Here is a 15884-nt window from a genome sequence, read left to right on the forward strand (position 1 = left end):
CGGTTCCAGGAGGTCAACCGAGATCTCGAAGTTCGGTGTCGTGAATGGCTTCGGGAGGCACAGTGCCTGGAGCGGTGCCAAGAGCTGGAGCGGTGCCGTGAGCAGTGAGCCGGTGAACAGGATACCAACCGGTGCCGCGAGTCTGACCGGTACCGTGGAGAGGAGCGGTGCCGGGACTGCGAGCGGCGTCGGGAGCGGGAGCGCTGTCTGGACCTGGTGCGTCTGCGGGACCGCGATCGTGAGCGATGCCAGTCTGCTGTGCCGACAGATGGTGGTCTTATCAAGGTCGGTTTGCCTATGGATTGTATTACCCGCACCGGAGCTGCTGGGGGTAGAGGCAGTGCCGAGTCTGTCAAGGCGATCAGGTCCCTCGCCGCTAAGAATGTCTCTGGCGTGGATGGTATGGTCAGCTCTACTGCGCCACGCGCCGGGGAGCTAACAGGCGCCGGACTCGACAGCCCTTGTGGGACCGGAATTGACGGTGCCGACCTAGTCGGCGCCGCGGTGATCCAACTTAGGCGCACTCTCTGGCTTCGGTGCAGGCGCCGTTGTAGCAGCAGGAGTCTTGGCCTTTCTCAACCTCAGGGAGAGGGAGCGGAGTGGAGCCGACTTCGGTGCCGGCGACGTCCAGTGCCGAGAGGTTTTGGCCGTACCGGTGCAGTCCCGTGACAAGGAGGCACTTCTGCTCACCGACTGACCAATGCTCGGTGCCGAGGGTGGAGGGGTGAGAGCCGCCTCCATGAGGAGCTGTTTAAGTCCGATGTCCCGCTCCTTTTTTGTTCGTGGCTTGAAAGCCTTGCAAATGGGGCACTTAGCTGTCAGGTGTGATTCCCCGAGGCACTTCAAACAGGAGTCATGAGGATCGTCTGTTGGCATCGGCTTGTGGCAGGCCGGGCACGGTTTGAAACCCAGTGAGCCGGGCATGGGCCCTGGCACCGGGAAGGGGCTAATCCCCAAACCCCTCTTAACTATTACTAAATTAACTATGCTATAAAGAAGTAATGTAAGTATGACTCTCTCTCTCTCTCTCTAAAGGATTATAACTATATACACAATAATGAGAAACTATGAGTAGCTAGGGAAGTGGAGGTCAGTTAAGCCGCGCTCCACTGTTCCAACGACCGACACGGGTGGTAAGAAGGAACTGAGAGGTGGCTGGGTCGGCTGGGGTATATATCTGGTGCCATAGTGGCGCCACTCCAGGGGCGCCCAGCCGACCCGCCGAGTGTTGCTAGGGTAAAAAGTCTTCCGATGAACGTGCACGCGGTGCGCGCACACCTAACTGGAATGGATATGAGCAATCACTCAAAGAAGAACTGCTGAGCCAAAGGCTGCATCATCTCTTGACTGTTGAACCAGAGCATAATATGAAGCAAAGATGTGGACCAAGGACCAGGTAGCTGCGCAACATATCTCCTAGATAGGTACATGAGCCAGGAAGGCGGCAGATGAAGCCTGAGTCCGGGTAGAATGCGCGGTGATGTGGCTTGGGGAAATATGAGCCAAATCATAAGTGCAGATGCACGCCGACACCCAAGATGAGATCCTCTGAGAGGAAACAGGTAGGCCTTTCATTTGGTCTGCTACCGCGACAAAGAGTTGGGGCATTTTACGAAACGGTTTTGTCCGCTCAATATAAAACATGAGCACTCTACGGATGTCCAGGGAGTGCAATTGTTGTTCCCGTTGCGTTGAGTGTGGCTTCGGGAAGAAGACCGGGAGAAAGATGTCCTGGTTAACATGAAAGGCCGAAACCACCTTAGGGAGGAAAGCCGGGTGTGGTCGCAACTGCACCTTTTCTTTGTGGAACACAGTGTACGACGGATCCACCGTAAGAGCCCTAAGCTCGGAGACTCATCTGGCCAATGTAATGGCTACGAGGAAAGCTGTCTTCCAAGACAGGTATAGTAGCGAGCAGGTTGCTAACGGCTCGAATGGAGGAGACGTAAGTCTGGTTAAAACCAGGTTGAGGTCCCAGGTCGGGGCTGGGCGGCATACTTGAGGGTATAAGCGCTCCAAGCCCTTGAGGAACCTTGAAACCATAGGATGTGAGAACACGGAATGACCACCTTCGCCTGGGTGGAAGGTAGAGATGGCTGCCAAGTGTACCCTCAGTGATGATACTGTTAGGCTCTGCTGTTTGAGAGACCAGAGGCAGTCCAAAATAGAGGGGATAGAGACCTCAGTGGGAGTAAGATTAAGCGTTTCGCACCAGCAGGAGAAACGCTTCCACTTGGCCAGGTATGTTGACCGGGTGGAAGGCTTCCTGCTACCCAGGAGAACTTGTCGTACTGATTCAGAGGAACGCAACTCTGACTGGTTTAGCCACGCAGGTCCGGGTGGCGAAGCCTGCTGTGGTCCTGAGTTATGAGGTCTGGGTGGAGTGGCAGGGTAATTGGGTTGGCTATCGACAGGTCGAGCAACGTGGTGTACCAGTGCTGCGTGGACCACGCTGGAGCGATCACGATGATGCGCGCTCTGTCCCTGCAGAGTTTCAGCAGGACCTTGTGAACCAGTGGGAATGGTGGGAATTCATAAAGGAGCTGGCTCTTCCACGGCATCAGGAAAGTGTCCGAGATCGAACCCGGGGAGAGACCTTGGAAGGAGCAGAACATCTGGCATTTCCTGTTCTTGCAGGAAGCGAACAGGTCTATGTGGGGAAATCCTCTCTTCTGGAAAACAGGATGCATAACGTCTGGGTGGATCGACCACTCGTGAGACAGGAAAGACCTGCTGAGTGGATCCGCCAGGGTGTTCCGAACACCTGGGAGAAAAGGACGCTACCAGATCTATCGAGTGGGCTATGCAAAAGTCCCAGAATTGGATGGCCTCCTGACAAAGGGGGGAGGATCGTGTCCCTCCCTGTTTGTTTATATACTACATGGCTGTTGTGTTGTCTGTAAACACTGAGATACAACGACCTCGCAACTGTTGTTGGAACGCCTGGCACGCCAGGCGGACTGCTCTCAGTTCTTGGACGTTTGTGTGTAATGCCAGCTCCTGAGAAGACCAAAGGTCTTGAGTAAGAAGGTGACCGAGGTGAGCACCCCAGCCGAGAGATGACGCGTCCGTCGTCAGGGACATTGAGGGTTGGGGCGGATGGAACGGCATCCCTGCACACACCAGGGAGGGAGTTAGCCACCATTCTAGGGAGCCTAGGGTGCTTGGGGGAATGGTGACTTTCGTGTCTATTGGGACCCTGCCCAGGCGGTATACCGAGTTCAGCCAAACTTAGAGAGGACGGAGGCGAAGCCTGGCGTGTTTGGTTATCAACGTGCAGGCAGCCACGTGACCCTGGAGACCAAGACAAGTGCAAGCCGAGGCCATCGGGAAATTCTGTAGACCTCAGATGATTGTTGCCATCGCCTGAAACCGCAGCTGTGGTAAGCAGGCTCTGGCTAGACTGGAGTCCAGGATAGCTCCTATGAAGTCTAACCTCTGCGTGGGAACCAGAGTGGATTTCTCTATATTGATCATCAGGCCTAGACGCGTGAATAGGTCCTTGACGATGCCCACATGCTGAGTGACTTGTGTCTCGGAGGCCCCTCGGATGAGCCAATCGTCCAGATACGGAAAAACGTGTATCCGACGTCGGCAGAGGTAGGCGGTGACTACAGCCATACACTTCGTAAACACCCTTGGGGCTACAGAAAGGCCAAACGGCAGGACCATAAACAGGAAGTGCTGACGGTTGGCTACAAAGCGGAGGTATCTCCTGTGCGGAGGAAAGATGGCGATGTTAAAGTACACGTCTTTCATAACGAGGCTGGCATACCAGTCTCTAGGATCCAAGGACGGGATAATTGTCCCCAGGGATACCATACGGAACTTCAACTTTATCATAAATTAGTTAAGTCCTCGTAGGTCTAGGATAGATCTGAGACCTCCCTTCGACTTGGGGATTAGGAAATAATGGCAGTAAAACCCTTTGCCCTTTTCATCCATCGGTACCTCCTTTATAGCTCCTATGGCGAGGAGCGTCTGCACCTCTTGTAAGAGGAATTGCTCGTGAGAGGGGTCCCTGAAAAGGGACAGGGTTGGAGGGTGGGAGGGCGGGAGGGCGGGGTTGAAATAAATTGGAGGTGGTACCCATAGGCCACCATGCGTAGGACCCAGCGATCTGAAGTTAACTGGGACCACGCCGGGAGGAAGTAGGAGAAACAGTTTGTCTGCAACCACCTCGGCCACGCCGTCTGCTAAAGTCCTGTCTTTGTCTAGGCACAGAGTATGGGCGGTGAGGCTGGGGACGGAAAGGCCTGCGTTGGGTCACCGGCGTATGCATGCTGAGAGAGCGCATTATGACCCTGTTGTCCTTCAGGCTTTGCAGCCTGGGGTCAGTCTTTTCCGAGAAGAGGCCTTTACCATCAAATGGTAAGTCCTGAATGGTATACTGCAGCTCCAGTGGGAGGTTTGAAACCTGAAGCCATGAGATGCGCCTCATGGCAACACCAGAGGCCAGAGTCCTGACTGCTGAGTCTACTGCATCCAACGACGCCTGGAGAGAAGTTCTGGCCACCTTTTTCCCTTCCTCCAAGAGGGCAGCGAACTCTTGGCGGGAGTCTTGAGGGAGAAGGTCCGTAAACTTACCCACCACCACCCAGGTGTTATAATTATAGCGGCTAAGCAAGGCTTGTTGATTTGCCACCAGGAGCTGTAGGGCCCCTGCCGAGTACACCCTGCGGCTGAGTAGGTCCATTCGCCTAACCTCCTTCAATTTCGGGGCTGGTGCCTGCTGGCCATGGCATTCCCTCTCATTAACAGACTGGATGACTAGTGAGCAGGGAGGAGGATGGACATACAAGTATTCATACCCTTTAGAGGGCACCATATATTTACGCTTGACTCCCCTGGCCGCAGGAGGGATAGAGGCTGGACACTGCCATATAGTATCGGCATTCGCCTGGATGGTCCGAATAAACGGCAGGGCCACTCTAGTGGGGGTATCCGCCAATAGAATGTCCACTACTGGGTCCTCTACCTCCGGGACCTCCTCCACCTGGAGGTTCATATTGAGTGCTACCCTCCTTAGGAGGTCTTGATGGGCTCTCAGGTCGATTGGAGGAGGGCTCGAGGAGGATGTTCCTGCCACCGCCTCATCTGGAGAAGAGGAAGAGGAGATGCTGGCGACGAGCGGGTCCTGAGTGGCATGTTGCTCTTGGGCGATCTCCTGTTCCAGAGGAACCTGGGACTTCCTCCGCAGCAGTCGGAGGGGGACGGCTAACCGTCGCCTCTGGCGCTTGGTGCTCTGATGAGACAGAGCAGGACGGAACTACTGGTATGCCTTGGGCCTGGTGGTACGCCCAAGGTGTCCAGAAAGACCACTGATGGGGTCCTTGGTCCTAGGCGTGGGTCTCTTGGAAGACTCTGGTGGGCACATCAGAATCGCAGTCCTGAGCATAAGAGCTGTCCGCGTGGGACAACACCGATGCGTGTCTGGATGGCCATGGAGGTGCTGAAAAGCCCTGGGCAGAGTCTCTGTCTCTAGCGGGCCTTGCCCTACTCGACACTGGGGACCGGTACCGGGAGGCGTACCGGTACTGGGAATGAGATTGGGACCTGCGACTGGAGCGGTGCCGGGAGGTCGACCGAGATCTCAAGGCTCGACATCGGGAGCAGCTACGGGAGTCACGGTGCCTGGAGCGGTGCCGGGAGCTGGAATGGTGCCGAGAGTAGCAGGCCGGCGAACGGGATACCGACCGGTGCCATGAGTGCGACCGGTACCGAGGAGGAGAACAGTACCGGGACTGCGAGCGGCGTTGGGAGCGGGAGCGCCGACAGGACCTGGAGCGTCTGCAGGACCGTGATCATGAACGGTGCCGCTCTGCTGTGCCGACAGAGGATGGCCTTATCAAGGCAGGCTTGCTGATAGACTGTATTACCCGCACCGGTGGTGCCGGGGGTTGAGGCAGCATTGACTCTGTCATGGCAATCAGATCCCTCACCGTTGAGAATGTCTCCGGCGTGGAGGGAATAGTAAGCTCAACCATGGCGCGTGCCACGGAGCTGTCAGGCACCGGACTCGATGGCTCTTGTGGGACAGCAGTCGACGGTGTTGACGTCGTCGGTGCCGGGCACTCCAACTTAGATGAGCTCTGTGGCTGCGGTGCAGGTGGCATGGAAGCAGCAGGAGTCTTAGGCTCTCTTGACCTCGGGGAGAGGGAGCAGTGCCGAGTCCACTTCGGTGCCGGCGACGGCTGGTGCCGAGAGGCCTTGGCAGTACTGGCGCGGTCCGGTGCCGAGGTGGTGCTTCTGCCTGCGGATGGACCAGTGCTCGGTGCAGAAGGTGGAGGGGTAAGAGCTACCTCCATGAGGAGCTGCTTTAGCCGAAAGTCCCGCTCCTATTTTGTTCTCAGCTTAAAAGCCTTGCAAATGTGACACTTATCTGCCAGGTGAGATTCCCCAAGGCACTTAAGGCAGGAGTCACGTGGATCTCCTGTCAGCATCGGCTTATGACAGGCCGAGCACAGTTTGAAACCCGGTGAACCGGGCATGGGCCCTGGCACCGAGAGCGGGGAAGCGGCTAATCCCCAAACCCCTCTTAACTATACACTAACTATGAATAATAAAAATTAACTATAACTATATAACTTTGAACTATATACACAACAAAATAACTAGAGAACTACGAGTAGCTAGGGAGGTGGAGGTCAGTGAAACCGCACTCCACTGAACCAACGACTGACACTGGCGGTAAGAAGGAACTGAGGGGCGGTTGGATCAGCAGGGGTATATATCCGGCGCCATGGCGGCGCCACTCCAGGGGGTGCCCAGCCGACCCACCGAGTGTTGCTAGGTAAAAATCTTCTGACGAACGTGCATGCGGCGCGCGTGCACCTAACTGGAATGGATATGAGCAATCACTGGAAGAAGTAGTTACAGATGCAGGCATTACATAAGGACACATGACACATTATATAATGCCTGCATCTGTAACTTTCACTCCATGCATCTGAAGAAGTGAGGTTTTTTACTCACAAAAGCTTATGCCCAAATAAATCTGTTAGTCTTCAAGGTGCCACCGGACACCTTGTTGTTTTTGTGGATACAGACTAACGCAGCTATCCCCGATATTTTTTATCATTTGAGGGGAAACCTAGATAATTTATTTGCTCTGTCATTGTCAGATCCAGCTGGCTAGAAAGTAAGCAAAGGGAATAGACAAACGGGAATGAAGGGGGGAAAATACCCTAATTTGCAGGAAGGCAGTAAAAGTCAGGTTAGAAAGTTGGCAGGAGCAGTCCTACACCAATAGCAAAGGCATTGAGGTAGGGACTGCTAGTTTCCACCACGTAATTGAGAATAGGAATTTGTTGAGCCTACAACAGAAATACGTTAATGCTCTGAAGAGGCAGCATGCTTTTTTGCAAGAACTCAAAACTATTTCCCCTGCAGATTAGTAATTATTTGCTGCGCCACATTGTCCCAAGCCCACAGACATTCTAAACACATAACACAAAATACTCAGAGAGACAAGGGTTCTTTTAAGAGCAATTCCCCCCCTACCGTTTGGTTCAGAGTTTTATTTACTTTGACTGACAGAGATTAACACATGTTAACTTCAAGAGAAGAGTGAACTTTGAGAAGCAATTTGAAAGAAGAATCCTCATGCAGGTCAGTAATGCATTTCAGTGACCATGTTTGTATAATGCTACCATATAGCAGAGGGCAGTTGATCCAGATTGCTGGATGGAAACTTGAGAATATATAACTTTGGCATGCATGATCTATGAACAAAATGTATAATCATGTGAAAATAAAGCTGGATACATATAGAGCTGAACCACTTTCTCTTGGAAAGATGTAACACTGCAACATTATATGACGGTACTGCAAACACTGTCACACAGTTGACATATCACACTGATGCAGACTAGCTTCTATCTATATTTTACAGGAAGACTGAACTGCTATATTAAATGGACACTCACCTACTTCTGACAATGTTATGACAGACCTTTAAAAAAAGAAAGCCATTGTGTAGTTAAGAGTTCTGAAATCTAAGTATTTGGGAGAAGCAAGCCTATCGGAAAGACTATTAAGTCACCTATATTTAAGCCCCAGCTATAAAAATATGGTACTTGAAAGTCTTCAAGAACTGCATCGTCAATTGCATAGTTACTACACTGCTGCTGCAGCATACTTCCATGCAAAATCTACGGAAAAGCAGAACTCAGGGAGTCTGCTGAACAGGTCGGGTGATTTTTATATGTACAAGTTTATAATTGGAAATCCTCATTTTCTGTTTAATTACAAAAATTCATCAACAAAACATGACTACCACCCTCTCTGTCCCCGCCCTTAACAAAATGGCAAGGGTCCTGTAAAAAGACCTTCAACAGAATGCACACCTTGGTCCCCACGTCCAGGGTGATTCATACTCTATGTATCATTTTGTGTTTGTGCTTACTCTGGTTTGCCTTTCTGTTGCGGATAGCAGCAGTGTCTTTAAAATGTCATTTTGTATGGAGGAATGTAGGATACAAATAATTAGCGAGGCTGTTTAGTAAAGTTTTCTTGGAGGGTTTGTTTAAACTTTTGTTTTTGTTTCATTAATCATACAGATTTCTATTCATATAAATCCATACAAGAAACCTACAGCTTATCATGGGCTCTGTGATGTGTCCATACTGCTCTTGGCAGTGCTTTGGAGAGTTGCAAAGGTCACCGTAACCACCTTTACACCTCCAAGCTCCTAGGGTCATCCTGCTACTGATCCAGTCGTTGGTGTAAGGCAGAGCAGGCTCAATGCTGCATGTTGTGCTACAGGTGCACTGGATTGACCAAATGGTAATTAGCATGTCAAGCTTCTCGAATGTAGGCATGATCTTAGAAGATATTTCACTAATCCCAATTAAGTAAGTGAACTGTTTACTTGTATAGTGTTTAAGGCCCTAATCCTGCAAAGAATTACATACACACTGAGGGCTTGTCTACATCACAAAGTTGCAGCGCTGGTGAGGGGCTTACAGCGCTGCAACTTAGGAGGTGTACACATCTGCAGGGCATCACCAGCGCTGCAACTCCCTGTTTGCAGCGCTGGCCGTACTCCCATTTTGTCTCGGGTGTAGAGGATCCAGCGCTGGTGATCCAGCGCTGGTAATCAAGTGTAGACACTTACCAGCGCTTTTCTTGACCTCCGTGGAATAAGCAGGTATCCCAGCATACCTGAGGAAGCCTCTCTGGTAATCAAGCAGGTCTCCTTCCCCGCGGTTTGCTCCGGTGTTCTCCGAATCCCCCCCCAAGCGGGTCTCCTTCCCCGCGGTTTGCAGGGGGGTTCGGGGAACGCGAGAGCAAACCGCGGGGAAGCAGGTCTCCTTCCCCGGTTTGCTCTCGCGTTCCCCGAACCCCCGTGCAAGCAGGTCTCCTTCCCTGGTTTGCTCTCGCGTTCCCCGAACCCCCGTGCAAGCAGGTCTCCTTCCCCAGTTTGCTCTCGCGTTCCCCGAACCCCCGTGCAAGCAGGTCTCCTTCCCCAGTTTGCTCTCGCGTTCCCCGAACCCCCGAGCAAGCAGGTCTCCTTCTCCGCGGTTTGCTCTCGCGTTCCCCGAACCCCCCTGCAAACCGTGGGGAAGGAGACCTGCTTGCTCGGGGGTTCGGGGAACGCGAGAGCAAACCGCGGGGAAGCAGGTCTCCTTCCCCGGTTTGCTCTCGCGTTCCCCAAACCCCCGTGCAAGCAGGTCTCCTTCCCCGGTTTGCTCTCGCGTTCCCCGAACCCCCGAGCAAGCAGGTCTCCTTCCCCGCGGTTTGCAGGGGGGTTCGGGGAACGCGAGAGCAAACCGCGGGGAAGGAGGCCTGCTTGCTCGGGGGTTCGGGGAACACTGGAGCAAAACGGGGAAGGAGACCTGCTTCCCCGCGGTTTGCTCTCGCGTTCCCCGAACCCCCCTTGAAGCCGCCCAACAGCGCTGCAGTGTGGCCACATCTAACACCACTTGCAGCGCTGGTTGCTGTAAGTGTGGCCACTCTGCAGCGCTGGCCCTATACAGCTGTACTAATACAGCTGTAACAACCAGTGCTGCAAAATTGTAGATGTAGACATACCCTGAATTTACACACTGAGTAACCATACTGAAGCTAATTTTTACAAAGCTAGGCACATCTGTAAGCCTTTGCAGGACTGGTCCTTAAATGGCGTAACTATTTCATATGTGCAACACCGGCCTTATTTTAAATAGCCCAAATATTTTATTCCTCCGTATGCATTCTATAGTACGCTTTATGTATGTTCAAACAGAATGAATTATTTAACACACAAATCAAATGAAAAAATCCTTGGGAGCAGGCAGAATCAGTACATGCACTATGCAATACATGATAAACCAGAACATTCTTCACTATTATCTTGACCTTTAAAGAACTGTTAAGAACATACTTACCATAAAAAGTAAGATACCCAAACAAGGCAGACACAAAATAGAGTAGGAAACTCAGACCAATTCCTGTGTTGGTTACATTCTGCATTCTGCTTTTCGATGGACTAAAATGCAAAATACACCCCCCCCATAATTATTATGGGTTGAGGTGTTGAACACATAACAGTTTATCTTTAGAATGATCTTGCAATTTACATTTTACAGGGACGAACCCCTGTGGTTTATCATTACCCAATACTCTGCTGGTCCCTGTATTTGCAGATTTCAAATCACTTTACACATGAAGACAAGTATCATTATCCCCATTTTACAGACATGGAAACTGAGGCACACAGAGGTGAACTCCCCCACCCCATAGTTCTGACTTGCCCAAGATGACACATCAAGTCAATGTCAGAGCCAGGAATAAAACATAGTTCAGTATCCTATCAACTGAGCCACACAGGGTGATTTGGTCAAATGCAGGCTCTCTGGCTGCTATAAAAATCAGCTAGTAAATGTCTGTGGATTTTGTTTTTTGCCAGTAGACAATCAAAACATATTTGCTAGTTTCTCTGCTACAAATATAGTCAGAGGCTATGTCTACACTACAAGCTAGGCATGTGATTCCCCTGCTTGTGGACACCTATTCTCAATAGCTTGATGGAGAGCTAGCGCGAGTATAAATAGTAGTTTAGCCATGGAAGCATGGACAGCAGAGGCAGGGGTGAGCTGTGCTGAGTACAAACCTGCCTGAAAACAGTGGGTACATATTTGGCATGGCATAGCTCAGCTGTGCCTCTGCTGATGGTTCCCATGTCATCATGGCTACATTATAATTCATACTCGCTAGCTCTTTGTAAGCAAACATGATTATGTGCTCATAAGCAGGGGAATCACACCCCCGGCTTGTAGTGTAGACATAGCCTAAGAAGCAAATCCCAGTGCTGCCTCAGATGAAAATTTTGACTACCTAATATATAAAGGATAAATCCTTGTCATTGTTCAACAGCACTAAGTTAAATACGGAACAGATTTACTGACAACGTTGATTGAATATGAAAAACTCTATCGTTATATTTTAACATTATTTGCTTTCTATATATTACCTTTGGAGCTCACAGTAAATGGGCAATACTGATGTATGGCAGAGAAATGAGAAGGCCATGGTTGGGATGGCATAAGCACTCTAAAAGGAGCAGGGGAGAAAACAAAGAAAACATAATTTCTCACTATAAACAGCTGTAAATTAATTTGAGTGTACCTAAGATTCTACTTCACGGCCATAATCCAATGCCTGAAATCAATGGGAGTGTTTTTGGATTAATGCTTCTGGATAATCTCCATGCTACCAAATAGGGGTTTCCCAATTTTTTCATGCAACTGTGCCATTTCAGCTAAGAACTCCAGTATATCAGCCAATGGTCATATTTAAGGTTAATCTTCCATTGACAGTGGAGGGTATGGCCTGCAAGACTCTTTTTGGATATTAAAGGCCCCAGAGTGCCAAATCCTACTCACCCTACTCATGTAGGTACTTCCACTTTAGTTCCTGAGCCTACTCCCATAAGTAAAATGAGTAGGATTTGGCTATAGGGCCAGTAAAAATACTACAACTGGTCATTTATTTAGCATGAAACTTACTAAATTACAAGTACAGCTGTCTATAACATGCAACATTAGTGTGTTAAATTGACTCCTTTAACTTGCCTTGAACTTTTAGTTAAAAAAAATCAGTATTCATGTCTCTTAAAAATTGGTTCCAGCATTCAGAAACCTGAAAGACCTAAAAAAAATCTTTTGCAAATGAAGTCTGAAGGCTGTCTATACTCAAGGTTTTATCAGTAAAACTGCCAGGGGGGTGATTTTTCTTCTGCACAACTAACAGCTAGAAACTTTTTTTAAATGAAAGCTGAGTCACTGGAGAACAACTGAGAGGCATATTTGGGTACTCCCAACCTACAGCTATTCCTTTAGAAAACATTGGTTTATGCCCTAAGCCAGGAGAGTTCATATCTATCAAAAAACCAAAACCTCTGCACACCCCACCTGTTAATAAGACACATAGCACATTACCTCCTTGGAAAAATGGAAGAGCTTTGCTTTACAATCCTCAGTAGAATTTGAAATCTGTGCAAGATACATACACAAAATAAGGGAAATGACTGACTACAAACCACAGACATTAGATCACATTGTTTCAAGCTAATAAAATCATGCTAATTAAAGAGTATCAATATTATATGAATGAAAAGGAATTAAGGATTTATCAACTATTTTTTAAATTATAAAATATTACTAACCTGAGGGTTTGATGTAGAGAAAGAATTATTTATATTACTAAAAACACAGAAAAGCTTCAAAATAGCATATATGTTACCTGGAAGATCTCTATAGGGCTGTTTAATGTCAGTGGACAAGGGATGGACCATTTTTTTATTACAACCTGTAAAGACAGAGTGTATTTAATATTTTCAAGACTGTCTAAAAGCTGGGGTATTGTATAAATAACTATAATATGAGGATATTGATAAACACAGTAATACAGGGCACTGTGTCAATCGCATACAACCTGGAGAGCTGGGCAAGGAAGATAGTCAGGATTTGATAGAAAATCCTGTCAACATCATTCCCAGCCAGTTAATTAGATATTAAAGGCTGCCTTAAAGGAGGCATGGCTGGAGTCTAGGTCTAATGTTGCAATGGCAGAAACATGGTTGCAATTAGAAGGCAAAAGTGGGAAAAGAAAACCCCTCAAACCAAAACCCTAATATTTCCCAGAAAGCTATACGGAGTTTTACCTACACTGAGGGTTTTGACAGTTCGATGTCATGAGAATGAAAATTAGAAGGAAATTAAGGAAAAAATATGACTTTCCTCTCATGAGTTCATTTATAATTATAGTTGCACTCTTCCTGTCACTGTATTTATGGCTCTGTCCACATTTCTCATTCCAGTCATCTACATTTAGAGGCTAGAAATTCTTTGTATCACTTGCTTGAGGCTTTAAAATTGAAATAATAAGGGGTCAGATTCATAACAGGGATAAAATAGAGATCTGTCCTTTTATCTCTGAAAATCTATCAACTATCTGTACAAACTTGTTAGAGAGACAAGATTGATGAAATAATATCTTTTATTGGACCAACTTCTGTTGCTGAGAGAGAGCAGCTTTCAAGCTCACACAAACTCTTCTTGAGGTACACATACAAACCTGTGGCATTCTCAAGAAAGCAATGACTAGAAGCTTCCCACTCTCATGGAGCAGCAAAAGTGTGGCCAGAGGGAATGGTGGGTACATGGTATGCTATTCATGCAACCTTGCAACACAGGCTCAAGAAAACTCTGCAGCAATAACTACAGGTCTTAAATTATGCAGCTTAGAAACTTTTAAAATACTTTTCGTCAGCTGAACTGAAAGCACTTTGCAAATGCATGTAAGTTTCATTATTTCCACTGCAAATGAGGGCACTGAAGTATAGAGAGGTGATAAGACTTGCTTGAGGTCACACAGCAGAACATAGATCTAGGTATAGAACCCAGTTTAATGCCCTATACACTAGACCAATGGTCCCACAACTTTTCCTGTTGTGCCCCCACCCTACCAGTAATGGAATCTCTCCAGACCCCCTCCCCATGACAGCACAGTTGTTCTCAGCAGAGGAGTTGAGACTGAAGGAGGGGATGGGGCGGAGGTGGGGCTGAAAGCAGGGATGGTGGCAGAACTGGGTGCCGCTCCCTCCTTGTCCTTCTCCCCACTGTGGGTTCTGGCCTGGGCCCCGCCATGCGCTCCCCTGAACGTTCCTCCATGGCCCCCTAGGGGGGAGTGCCGCACAGTTTGGGACCCACTGCACTAGACCATGGTGCTTAAATAAGACATGAGCGATATATGGTGCCTATCCCTGCAGCAGGGAATATTAAATTTTTGCTCACAAGCAAAAGCTGAAGGAGACAGTATGTACATGAAGCCGATTGTACAGAATTATTGTATATGTAAAATAAGGGTATTACTTCCAATGACTGGTGCAGATTTCTTCTGCAACAAATTGAAGTACATCTATCATGACAGAAATTAATACTGTGCAAACTACAACATGTATTTCAATAGTACATATCACCTGCTTCAAAGTAGTTAACTATGAAAACTAAATTGCATTTTATACAGCTTCCAGATTTTCAGAGTAGTAGTTAAAAAAAAAAAAACTTAAATTTTTGCCCAACAGTATTATTTTTCTTTAAACATACATCATGGCATATGGCCTCACTTACATTTCTTTGAAGTTCCTAATTTGTCCTGTAAAAACTAAGGCAGAAACATGCAATTTTTACAGCTTCATAAGAAATGTAGTTAACAAGGCCGCATCCATGAAATACAGAGACTTTTCTAGCTCCACACACAAGTTCTGGGCCTGGAACCAAAATGCTTTCTACCTCTGCAGTATCCATGTGAGAATCTTTCTTATAGTTTACGTTCATCTCTTATGGTTTTGTGCATACATTTCTTTTTACACCAAAAAATTTTTTTCAGATCTTTTCATTCATCAAAATGACTTATTTCTGAAAACTGCACACATTTCCTTTTAAATGTAAAAGGACTACAAAGTGCATTTGAAAACTCACTGCACCTACCTCAGCCCAAGATCTAACCAATAATTCTTGAGAGTGGTAGCTTTTTTAAAATGTATTTCAGAGGGGAGGTCAAACACTGAGCTAATAATGTAAACTCATTTTCAGCCTTGTTAACTAGGAGACGTTATTGTTGCTCCATAATACCAAGTTGCAGAAGATTACCTCCCAACCTCCCTGTAAGAGCATTTCAGTTCTTGACAGATCCCCTAAGGAGCTGTTTTGGACAGCTTTGAAGTTTGGTTTTATCACACGGTTCAGTTCCTAATGGGCTGCCTTGCTCTCCCTGATGGCATGTTCTTTGGACTCATTTTCCACAATGTTTATCCTTTTATACAATAAGTCTGCCGTGCAAGTCAATGCAAGCCAGAGTAAAGCAGGGGGCATTTTGCCATGCTTCTAAATAGGACTCTTGTTTACATACCTTCTTGATCCTATATTTGTGCATTAGCAACTGTATATTCTCTCCAGTAAAAAGCAATGTAATTCTAAGGCACAATTCTCTTCCTAGGGCTGTATAACCGATCTCAGCTCCAGTATTTGGTTCTGTTTCCTATACAGAGCCCACAATAGGGGAATATCAGGGTCAAAAATCTCCCAAATGGCTCAGAGGAAAGAAGTTTTCCTTTCAGTTGCAAAGAAGGTGTTTGATGTATTCATGTAAATTGCTTAAGTTCTAGTTCTCTTGGATTCTTTTTGAGCAGTTTCACTTTGAACTGTCTCACTCCATTTCACATGTAAATTTAATTTACTTGTAATATGACATTTTCTTCCTGTGCTAGTTACAGTAATAGTTAGAAGCTAAGAAAACAGATTTCCATTCCACAAGTAGGAAAATGAAGTGTACGTGCCAGTTTTCACTGCCATGTCAGCAAAACAAAAATATTGTTACATTTACCAGACCAAAATATA

The 15884-nt window shown here is 47.7% G+C and overlaps 1 protein-coding gene and 1 long non-coding RNA gene across 5 annotated transcripts in view; both read right to left on the bottom strand.

The window, feature by feature from the left end:
* LOC127051001 (uncharacterized) overlaps window positions 1–15884 on the bottom strand; it is a 427926-nt gene that overhangs the window by 11959 nt on the left and 400083 nt on the right. The gene's annotated exons all lie outside the window — the stretch shown is intronic.
* SLC38A6 (solute carrier family 38 member 6) overlaps window positions 1–15884 on the bottom strand; it is a 65058-nt gene that overhangs the window by 10754 nt on the left and 38420 nt on the right. For 3 of the 4 annotated variants that reach the window (XM_050952659.1, XM_050952660.1, XM_050952662.1), the window contains 4 exons: window positions 12727–12792; window positions 12423–12476; window positions 11456–11535; window positions 10371–10471 (listed from right to left, as the gene is read on the bottom strand). In XM_050952659.1, the coding sequence (XP_050808616.1) occupies window positions 10371–10471; window positions 11456–11535; window positions 12423–12476; window positions 12727–12792 (301 nt within the window). Of the gene's footprint in view, window positions 1–7928; window positions 7955–10370; window positions 10472–11455; window positions 11536–12422; window positions 12477–12726; window positions 12793–15884 lie in introns of all 4 variants that reach the window. The other variant, XM_050952663.1, reaches the window with a different exon arrangement.

Source organism: Gopherus flavomarginatus, chromosome 5 (assembly GCF_025201925.1).
Source record: "Gopherus flavomarginatus isolate rGopFla2 chromosome 5, rGopFla2.mat.asm, whole genome shotgun sequence".
Lineage (NCBI taxonomy): Eukaryota > Metazoa > Chordata > Testudines > Testudinidae > Gopherus > Gopherus flavomarginatus.